At 39.5% G+C, this 10,872-nt stretch overlaps 3 protein-coding genes across 3 annotated transcripts in view; 1 reads left to right on the forward strand and 2 right to left on the reverse strand.

Annotated features, from left to right (window-relative positions):
• The first annotated feature begins 16 nt into the window (after positions 1-16).
• CSUI_008728 (uncharacterized protein) lies at positions 17-4,733 on the forward strand. The gene is made up of 4 exons (XM_068068853.1): positions 17-103; positions 1,756-2,196; positions 2,873-3,455; positions 3,888-4,733. The coding sequence occupies exons 1-4, from the start codon at positions 84-86 to the stop codon at positions 4,008-4,010; spliced, it is 1,167 nt and encodes a 388-aa protein (XP_067919169.1). The 5' UTR covers positions 17-83; the 3' UTR covers positions 4,011-4,733.
• A 1,750-nt stretch (positions 4,734-6,483) lies between these two features.
• Positions 6,484-7,728, reverse strand: CSUI_008729 (uncharacterized protein). The gene has a single exon (XM_068068854.1). It carries the CDS (start codon positions 7,597-7,599, stop codon positions 7,441-7,443), a length of 159 nt encoding a protein of 52 aa, XP_067919170.1. The 5' UTR covers positions 7,600-7,728; the 3' UTR covers positions 6,484-7,440.
• A 185-nt stretch (positions 7,729-7,913) lies between these two features.
• The window catches only part of CSUI_008730 (proteophosphoglycan ppg1), a gene marked incomplete at its 5' end in the record, with an annotated part of 6,837 nt that continues 3,878 nt past the window's right edge, over positions 7,914-10,872 (reverse strand). Inside the window, 2 exons of the mRNA XM_068068855.1 lie at positions 7,914-9,013; positions 9,552-10,067. Of these exons, the coding sequence (XP_067919171.1) occupies positions 8,649-9,013; positions 9,552-10,067 (881 nt within the window). The remainder of the gene's footprint in view (positions 9,014-9,551; positions 10,068-10,872) is intronic.

Consider the following 10,872-nt stretch of genomic DNA (forward strand, 5'->3'; position numbering starts at 1 on the left):
GGAAGTGTCGCGATGAGTTGCTTCGTCTTTTCGACGACGAAAGAGACGACCTTACACAAGTTCTCTGGAAAGACTCCAAAAATATGGCTGCATGGGCCTACAGGTAAGAAGAAGGAGAAGAATGAAAATAGGAATGATAAGAAGAAGGAAGGAAAGAAGAGACACATCTGTTTCACGAGAGAGAACGACAGACAGAAAGAAAGGATGAAGATTTCTTGCCTTCTTCTTCTTCTCCACGTTCCAGTAGACATGCATGCATTCATCCTTTCTTCTTTTCTTAGGAAACCCCATATCTCTATCTCTCTCTCTCTTTTTGTGAGGTATAAGAAAGTCACTTTCTTCTTTTAGGCACCATTCTTGGTATAGTTATGCTTCTGGTAAGCATTCCTCTTCTTCTCCTGCCTAGTATTACGACTACTACTACTACGATTACCTTCAGTATCCTCCTTCTTCTCATCCTTCTCATCATAAAGGTAGATATCCTTCTCCTCCTCCTCCTTCTCCTCACTACTACGAGTACTAGTACTACTAGAGCTACTGTATGACTGTGAGTTGTGTATAAATGCAACTCTTCTTATGGAGAAACTCTAACGACTACTCCTGCTCCTACTCCTACTACTACTCCTATCGACAATAATAGTAGTAGTAGTACTATCACTATCAAGATTGAGAAGAAGAAGAAGAAGGTGGCTACTATGACTAGTATGAGTAGTAGTACTGCTATGACTACTACTACTATGACTACTACTACTACTGCTGCTGTCACTACTACTATTCCTCGTCTCCTTAGTATTACTGTGGCGAGTGCTAGTAGTAGTCGTAGGAGTAGGATGACTATGTAATATGACTCTACCAGCAGCACGACTCCTCGGGTGAGGACAACGACGACAACGACGAGCTGTATGTCGGTCGGTCGGCCTCTCCTTACGACTCTCTTCAAAACTCCTTCTGCTTCTACTGCTGCCGTAAACATTAGGAATTCCCCCCCTTACCAATACTACTAGTAGTACCACCACTACTACCTGGTAGATGCGACAGCTATCACTACTATTACTAGTACTTCTACTACTACTACTACTAAGCTTACTACTACTACTACTTTAAGCTTACTATTACTACTACTATTACTCGTACTAGTAGTAGTATGCTGTAACTATGAGGAGTGGCCTTAGCATGCGTCGTTGCAATTTCCTATCCTCCTTCTTCTTTTTCTTCTTCTTTGTCTTTGGTCCAAACACATGCGAGGGCTTAAGGCTTAGATACAGCCGAAACAAATCAATCCATACATAGGTGGGTGTACATACACCGCAGATAGATAGACAGACCATAGATAGATAAATGATTAACACTACAGTATTCAATTCCATCTTTCAGATGTCTGTGCTTAGTATCCTCATACATTCATGACTTACAGTCTTTTCTTTTCTTCCTCTTCTTCATCATGGCCCTAGTATTAGTAGTAAAAGTGTGAGGATCATTAGCAGAAGAAGAGGCAGAGGCGGGGTTGCTGTATCCTTTGAACGATCAGCTCTGCAGCATGGACGAGAGCGGGTCCCTATCCCTATTATTCTTATTTAAAGTATTGCTATGTATTACTACAATATATAAGATAGATAATATACATACAGGCCACCTCTCTTCCTTTCTATCTCTATACCCATATAGGTACACAGAGAAAGAGGGAGAAAGAAAGAGGCTCTTCTTTCGATTTTCTTTCTGTTTTTTTTCTTCTTGTCATGTGTCTTTTGTCTTCAGAGCCTGGCTGTCACGAACGAGGAGGGAGAAGATGTCTGTCTTGTATGATATTGAGAGCTCTTCTTTTTATGACTATGATATAGAAGAAGATCTTGAGAGTATAGGGAGGTTGATAGAAGACGACCCATACAACAACTCCGCCTGGACCTCTCGCATGACTACCGTCAAAGAATATGTGACGCATCATGAGGAAGAAATCTCTAAAAAGAAGAAGAAGAAAGCACTCTCATCACTCTTAGACTCCTCATCTTCTCCTTTTGCTACTGCTTCTCTTCATCCGGGAAAAGATGCCAAAAAGCGGGGAGAAGAAGAAGAAGAAAGAAATGGGGGGTGTGACTGGAGTTGTCGAGATGATAGTAAGGAAAAAGAAGAAGAGGAAGAGGAGGAAGAAGAAAAGAGAAGATTGCGCATACGGACGGAGAGTTGGAGAAGAGAACTCGAGTAAGTAGAGGCATAAAAAGTCGAACCTTCCAATGCTTACATTCCACGGCTGGCTGCTGATAAGAAGAAAAAGAAAAAGAAAAAGAAAAGAGACAGACAGACAGACAGATCATAACGGAAGGAGAAAAAGTAGCAGAAGAGAAATTAATCAAAGAAGAAAGAGCAAAAAGGTTCGCAACCTCCTTGTGTCTTTCGTTCATTCATTCATTCTCTCTCTCTCTCCTCGGGTCATTTTCTTCTTCTTCGTCGTCTTCTCTTCTTCGCTCTCTTTTTCTTTTTGTCTCTCTTGGATTCATCTTGCCACTGTGTTTGAGGTCTTGAGAGTCATCGCTATCTTCATTGAATCTTATCTCACTACCTATCTCTCTAGACCCCCTCTCTGTAGATACATACATGTGCAAGTATCTAAATCTATATATCTCTATCTGCATATATCTATATATATATATATACATATGTATATATATATAGATATATAACTATGTGATGATAGTGAAAATGGCTAAAAGAAGGAGCCTGTGTATGTCTATAAGTCATGAATAAGATATATACATACATATATACATATATACATATATTTGTATGTTTGTCTTTTGTTTATGTTGATATTTCTCTACTTCATCTTTTTCTTTTCTTCTTTCTTTCTTTTTGTCTTTTTTTCTTTGATATATTGTAGGTATGCGTTGGAGTCATGGGAGAAGCTGCCTGATAACGAAGCCGCTCTTCAACATGCCCTCGGGTGTATTCGATGCTTTATCAAATCTCTTCTTCTTCTCCCTTCTCCTTCATCATCTTCCTCTCTCTCTTCTTCTTCTTCTCCAGGTGCTTCTTCTTCTTCTTCTCAGCTCCTCCCTGTCGAGAAGGAGGGAGAAGAAGGCGAGAGGGAACGTCCAGCAGCGGAGATGAAGAGGCTCCATGAAGAAGAAGAAGAAAAGGAGGAGGAGAAGAAGAAGAAGAAGAAGAAGAAAGAACAAGAGATTGATTTGAAGAATGAAAAGATCCGAGCGACTTTCATGCTTCTACGGGACTCTGTAGAGACAGCGAAAAGAAAGTTAGAAAGGAAAACAAGAAAAAGAAAAGAAGAAGAAGAAGAAGAAAAGGATGGCGAGGAAGAAAGGAGAGGAGGAGAAGGAGAAGAAGTAGGAGAGAGAGAGGAAGAGATAGAGATGCTTAGTATACAGGGAGCTGAGAAGTGTATTTTAGAGGTGCAGTTGTATCTGGACCTCCATTTCTATCAGAATACACAATCCGCTATCAAGGTAAAAAGAAAAAGAAAAAGAAACACTTTCTTTCATAAGACACACTTAGGAAGAAAGAAGAAAGACCCTGACTTGCCATCGTCTGTCATTCTCTTTCTTTTTCTCTCTCTCTCTGTCTCTGTCTGCTTGTTTGTCTATCTCTTTCTTTCTTTCCTTCCTTCCTTCCTTCCTTCTCTCTTTTCTTCTCTCTGTCTTTCTTTATCCTTTTCTTCTCTGCCTATCTATCTACCTATCTATCTATCCTCAATCTTTTTATCTGTTTTCTTTCTCATTCTCTCTCTGTTCTTTTGTTTTGATCTTTCCTTCCTTCGTTCTTTCTTCTCTCTTATTTCATTCGCATCTCTCTCTCTTTTTCTCTTTCTTCCCCTCCTCTTTCTTTCTTTCTCACTCTTTTTCTTTTTTGCCGGCTTTGATGTGTGAATGTATATACAGCGATGTCACTTGCTAGAGAAGCTTGTCGATCCCCTTCGGTCTTCTTACTGGGTATGGAGAAGAGAAGAAATCCGACGCCTAGACCCCGCACACGACTACAATACACGCCACTTCCTTCTATAGCTCCTCGCCTTCTTTCTTTCTTTCTCCTTCTCTTCTTCTTTCTCTTGTATTACTACTACTACTACTATCTTCTTCTTCTTTTTCTTTCTCATTTTTTCTCTAAAGCCTGTATCTCGCCTTCTCTCTGTGTAGGCAGATCATGAGTTAGGAGAGAAAGAAGAAGATGCAAAACGACAGGCCAGTGAGAAGAAAAGAGAGAAGAAGAAACTCCCCTCTCCCTTCATCAACTATCTCGTATCAACACAAAAAGAAAAAGAAGAAAAAGAAAAAGGAGGAGGAAAAGATGAGAATCTTATCTCATAAGGAAGGAAGGAAAAACTGACGCTTCTATCCTCCTCAAAATCCTCATCCTCATAAGAAGAAGAAGAAAAAAAAAAAACAGCTTCTCTCTTCTTTCTTTCTTTCTTTCTCTCTCTCTACGGACTGAAGAAGAAGAAGAGGAAGGCCTCCCAAATTGGTTTGCTTTTCTTCTTCTTCTTCTTTCAGTCGAAAGAAGGAGAAGAAGAAGTTTGAGATGTGTCTTCTTGTTCCTCTTTATGACCTCCTGACTCTTCTCAAGCTAAAAAGAAGAAGGAGAAGAAGAAGAAGAGATAAGGACAGATGGAGGGGAGGATGTGCATGTCCCTCCCTCCCTCCCTCCCTTACCTGTCCCTCTTCCTATATCTATCTACACATACATATAGATATGTATATGTACATGATATATGTATATAAGGTGATCTAGATAGAGTGAAGATAGATAGCTATATAGGATAGAGATGTATGTACAGATGAGATGTATGTACAGATGAGATGTATATACACTCTGACTGTCTTGGAGAAACCGATTCTCTCTGATTTGAATGGACTTCTCCCTTCTTCCACTTTTTTCTTCCTTTCTTTCTTTCGCTTTGTCTGTGTGAGTTTGGCTTTCTTTCTTTCTCTCGGTATTTCCTGGAGAGAAGAAACGACTTTTCCTTTCTTGAAAGAGAAACAACTTAAACGAAGGAATGAAATAAGGATAGAAAGAGGAAGCAAAAGAAGAAGAATTGAAGAAGGCTACGGTATGAAAGAAAGGAAGAAAGAGAGAAGGAACAGATTTGTGTAGAAATCTCTCTTCGATCTGAAGATCTATAAGAAGTGAAGATCTATAGACTTGCAAGGCACTACATATCATATATATATATATATATATATCCATACCCATACATATCCATACAAATATAGATAGACAACTAGATACAAATCACAAAGCGTGAGATAAATACATGCATAAGAAAAGATTAAAGAGAGAGAAAGAGAGAAAGAGAGATTCATGAAAGAAACATAAGATACACCTCACGTGCGATGTATGACGTCCATCTATCTTTATTTCTCTGTACCTTCTTACTTTATCAATCTATCTAGCTTCTTCACCTATCTCTTTGTAGCCTATCTATCTATCTTTAATCTATCTATCTATCTTTAATCTATCTTTCTCTCTATCTATCTGTAGACCATACCTTCTGTCTCTCTCTGTGTGTCTGTCTATACACATCGATATATCTAGAGACAGCGGAATGGATTATTCTAGACTTTACTGCAGATAAATCGGAGAGGCGGAGAATGGGGAATGAAACAAGAAATATTCTTCTTTTCTCTTCCGTTCTGAAGAGCGACTCTCAAATAAGAGGGAAGCCTACCTTCTAGAGAGGGAGAGAAGGAGAAAAGAAAGAAAGAAAGATTCTTCGTCTTTGTCAGGAGAAGGACTCTGGAGTAGCAGGAGGAAGAAGAAGAGAAACTCCTCCTTCCTCCTCCTCCTGCTTCTTCTTCTTCTATCCTTACGGCTGCGAGATTTGTAGTGGCACTAGTGGCAGGACTACTACTACTACTAATACTACTAGTAGTAGTACTCCTAGTATTCTTCTTTTTATCTTTTCTTTGATGGAGATTAGAATGCTGGACGTTGTGGACTTCTTCTTTGCGACAGGAAACGAAGAGGCTGAGTAAACTAATGCATACAAGGGACAGAAAGAAGCAGAAGGAAGAGGAGGAGGAGGAGAAGAAATAGGACTAGTAGTAGGAGAAGTGTTGCAACTTTTACCTCTATCTATCTTTAATCTTTCTTTCATCTCTTTACTTATCTCTCTCTTTCTCTCTCTTTTTGGTTCATGTATCTATCTCTCTATCTATTTATCTATCTCTTTGTAATAGGCATTGTGGTCTACGCGTGCAGGTAGTATTAGCCCGCCGCTCCCTCTTCTTGCTACTTCTGTCTCTTCTCTTCCTCTTCTCTCTACAGATTAAAGATAGATAGGTAGATTAACGATAGATAGATATAGACTCATTACAAGAAGAAGGAGTAGCAGCAGTACGTTCTTCATAATTCATTTAGGTGGTCGCCACGTCTTCTTCTTCTGCCTTTCCTTTACTTTCTTTCTTTCTCTTTTTTGCTTCATCTTCATTCATTCCCCATCTGTCTCTTCTCTCTGTCTCTCTGTGTGGTGGAAGCAGCCACAGCAGCAGTAGCAGTAGGAATGAACTCACCTCCAACTGGCAAAACATCCCCCTAACTCCCTGTCAAAATACAGAAAGGAGAAGAAAAAGAAGAAGAAATGTCTCTCCATTCTATCTATCGTTAATCTATCTATCTTTAATCTAGCTATCTTTAATCTATCTATGAGTGATCTCCGCTGGTAGAGATAGAGAGAGATAGACAGAGAGAGAAAGAGAGAGAGAGAGGGACAGATAAATAAATGGACAGATAGAGAGATAGAGAGACAGAGAGATAGTTCGATCTTTGTTCCATAAATTCTCTCTCTCTCTCTCTGTCTTCTTCATTTCCTTCACAAGAAACGAAGAAGAAGAAGAGCAGAGGTCGATTCTCTACTAGCAACTCTTCCTATCTCTTAAATATGATCTATCTGAAAAAGTGAAAGAAGAAGAGATAGAAGACGAAGAAGAAGAGAGGATGATGTGTATATGGGGTATGTATATTGTAGTTGCCTCTTGAAGGTCAACAGTCAAACTCTCTTTCATCTTTCTCTCTTCTTCTCCTCCTCTTCTTTTTCGCTTTTTGCTTTCCTTCTTAAGACATATTTCACAAAAGAAAGAGAGAGAGAGGAGGGATCTCCTTGAGGTATTTGTGTTCTCCTAAGAGAAAGAAAAAGAGTAAAAAGAAAAGAAAAGACAGAAAGAAAGAAGGATCGTTGGAGAGGGGAATGTCACGAAGTCAGCCGTAGTAGTAGTAGGGGTGGTAGAGCATCGATGTAGATAGATAGAAAAATGAATCGATTCACCTCAATCAAAGTCGAGTCAAACAATCGATTGATCGATTTAGAATGGCTAGAAATCCACCACAACAAGAAACACATCTAAACAGACCCACCCCCCCCTCCTTCTTCTTCTTCTCCTCCTCGTTCTCCTGACGGCAGTTACACTAGTAGTCAACCCGCATCATGCAGAACATAACTCACACACACATATATATACATATACACATATATACACATGTATACATATACATCCAGAGATAGAGAGAGAGAGAGAGTATGTGTGTATGTGTAAGGTGTCTGTCATAGAAGGAGATGAACAAGACGAAGAAGAATGGAGGGATGGTCCCCTTTTTCATCTTTTTCGTGTCTTTCTTTCTTTCATTTTTCAGTCTTAGCCTCTCTGTAAGAATCGTTTGGAAAGCTTTTAATATCACTCAAAAGACGAAGAAGAAAATGAAAGAAAAGAGAAGAACCTTCTTTCTCTCTCCCTCCTATATATATATATATATTTAGCTATACATACACTCAGATGAAGTAATGTGTAACGCGTATATATACATACATACTCATAGAAAGATAGATTAAAGACAGATAGATAGATTAAAGACAGATATATCTGTTTCTTCTTAGTTACATATATATATATATATTTATATATGTCTATTTATATATGTCTATATGTCAGTGTGTGTTTGAATGAAGAGTGAGTCTACTGTGTAGTCTCGATTCGAACAAAAGGCACTTATTTCCCCTTCTTATCTCTTTCTCTCTTTCTTATCCCTTTCTTCTCTCTCCTTCTCCTCTCGAAATGTTAAGAAGTAGGACAAAAGAAGAGACGCAACACACATATCTCTTCTTCTTCTTCCTCTTGGTCTTGATCTTCTTCTTTTTCTTCTTTTCTTCGTCAAGAAAGTGATTCTGTTTCGCAACTTCTCTTTCTTCTTACTCAGCTCGCCACCCTGCTCGATCGGTCTCTTCCACATCTTTTTCTTTCTTTCTTTCTCTTATTCTGCAGAAGGAAAGGCGCCCCCAGCCCGAAGTGTGAAAAGTCTTTTCGTCAATCATTCACAAAGAAGAAGAAGAAGACGAGACAGCAGGAGCAGCAGAAGTAGGTGCAGGATGTTGGGGGATGGAGGTCACACAAGCGAAAGGAGGAGAAAAAGAGATGAGTTAAATTTTTGATCGCTATGAGGTGTCTTTAGATAGAGTGTGAGTTATTTCCATTCATGCATATCACCCACGCATACAAGAAGCTTGAGAGAGCAGTGGGTGATGTGGTGTACATACACTGGGACAAGTAAGAGATGAAGACGAAGGAGAAGAAGAGACAATCGATGGTGTGGCTGAAGGTGAGGATCATCGATTCTTCTTGAAGAGCCAAGGCATGGATGATATTTATCTCCCTCTACGACCCTTTCTCAACACCTCCATCCCTACTGCTATTAATATTAATACTATGACTATGACTATTACTATGATCGTCATGGCTAGTCGCATGCGGGTTCGTATAGTGACTTTGCGACTGCTGTGGAGGAAGAAGAAGAAAAGAAGAAGAAGAAGACAGAGAAAGACTCTTCTTCATATCATGAGTAGTGCTGCTACTGCATGCTTTCAAAGGGAGGAGAAAACACGAAGAAGAAGAAGACGATGCGGAGGTGAGGCGATTCATAGAAGAAGAAGAAGAGAGTGAATTTTGGTCTTTAGAAGAAAGATGAAAAGGAAGAGAATTGTCACAATTGTGAGTTGTACTTGAAGTCGTTGGATTGAAACCTAAAGAATGAAGAAAAGAAAAGAAAAGAAAGAACGGACTTAGGGGAAGAGTTGGAAGACCAAATGAAGCAGGTGGTGTACATACACCGGAGACATACACTATCGAAACTATGGCTCGATCAGATAGTCAGATATAAATAGATAGATGTATGTATGTATGGAAAGAAAGAGGGGAGAAACAAAATACACCCCCTCCACACAAAGATGACGAAGATCTCTCAGGCTTTTTGAGTTTCTTCTTCTCGCACGCACCCCTCCATTCATTTCTACACTCTCTGCAACGCTTCTCTCTCCATCTCTCTCGATACTCCTATCTATCTATCTGTCTTTAATCTATCTATCTATCTGCAATGAACTTATCTGTAATCTATCTAACTTCAATCTATCTCCCTCGAGTCTATCTCTTTATCTATGTCTCTATCAATTTCTCTATCTAATTATCTTTGTGTGTTTCGTGTGTATTTTGGTATGTTCCTTTTCTTTCTTTTCTTTTTGCTCGTCACTGACTGACTGAATTAATTAATTAATTAACCCTCACCACATTCCGTCGAGGAAAGATGAGAAACGCCTCCTCCTCCTCCTCCCGCAGCAGCAGGAGAGAAAGAAGACGAAGAAGATTTTCTTTCTTCGACTCTTTCTTGCGTCTTAATCTGCTCTCCTCCTTCCCCTCCTGCATGGATAGTCAATCTTTCTATCTCTTTCTTATCAACGGGGTGCAGAAGGAGAGAAGAGTTCTCTTGTCTACGATGATAGACATGAAGACGAGCTTCAGCAGCCTGAGAATCGACAGGGCGAGCTAGAAAAGAAGAAGAAGAAGACTTCTCTCTCTTGTTCTCGCTCTGCTGATGACCTCGATAATAAAGATGAGGGGGGAAAAGCAAAGAAGAAGAAGAAGCTTGGAGAAGAGGGCCCGCAGGATGAGGAGGAGGAGGAAGCGGGAGAGATGAAGATGGCGAAGATGAAGAAAATGCTACTGGGAATGAAGAGGAAGAAGAAGAAGAGGAGTCGGGAAAGAGATAAGATTTGAGAGGGACCATTCCTACACCTGTCTCAACTAGACCAGCCAAAATACAAACCGACACAGGAAAAGAAAAAGAAGATAAGAGGAAAAAGAAAGAAAGAAAGAAACGAGAGAGAGAGAAAGAAAGAAAGAAAGAAGCAAAGAAAAAAGAAGAAACAAAAGAAGGGAAGAAGGAAAGTGAAGGAGAATAGTAAGAAAGAGAGAAAGAGAATGAAAGATGAAAGAAAAAAAGAAAATGCGAAGAAGAAGAAGAAGCAAAGGAGGAGGATAGGCAGAAACAAAATGTATCTAAACACCTACATATATATATATATATATCTGGAAGTACATCTCTATATAGATATGTAGACGTCGACGTGATAGAGATGAGAAGGACTCCTCCCGAAGCAACGACGTACGACCACGAAGAAGAAGAAGAAGACGAGGAGGAGGAGAAGGAAAAGGAGGAGGAGATGGGAGAGGGACGTGAACTCCTTCGCCTTTGGCTATAGGGCTCAAACAATGACTATTATAAGTATAAGCACATTGAGAATGACCTTAGCTTCTTATCTTAACTAGTGTAACTACAGAGAATTTATCGAAAGAAAGAAAGAAAGAAGGAGAGGATGAGAAAGAGGAGCGGAAAAGAATTTCAATATATAGAGAGATAGATAGGGAATGAGAGTCTATACACGGAACAGACTACCTCTATACACGCACGTACATATATATCTATATATGTACCTCTTTCCCCTTCTTTCTTTCTTTCTTTCTCTTTCTTTCTTTCTCTTTCTTTCTTTCTTTCTTTGTCTCTGTCTTTCTTTCTTTCTTTCTCTTTCTTTCTTTCCTTTCTCTTTCT

This window comes from Cystoisospora suis (genome assembly GCF_002600585.1).
Source record: "Cystoisospora suis strain Wien I chromosome Unknown contig_4969, whole genome shotgun sequence".
In the NCBI taxonomy this organism is placed as follows: Eukaryota; Apicomplexa; class Conoidasida; order Eucoccidiorida; family Sarcocystidae; genus Cystoisospora; species Cystoisospora suis.

Excerpts from the sequence above, each read along its gene's own strand:
- CSUI_008728 (XM_068068853.1), top strand. The coding sequence starts at position 84 with ATGGCTGCATGGGCCTACAG. Across the intron at positions 104-1,755 it reads ATGGCTGCATGGGCCTACAG|AGCCTGGCTGTCACGAACGA; the intron begins GTAAGAAGAAGG and ends TTTTGTCTTCAG. Across the intron at positions 2,197-2,872 it reads AGTTGGAGAAGAGAACTCGA|GTATGCGTTGGAGTCATGGG; the intron begins GTAAGTAGAGGC and ends GATATATTGTAG.
- CSUI_008729 (XM_068068854.1), bottom strand. The coding sequence starts at position 7,599 with ATGAAAAAGGGGACCATCCCTCCATTCTTCTTCGTCTTGTTCATCTCC.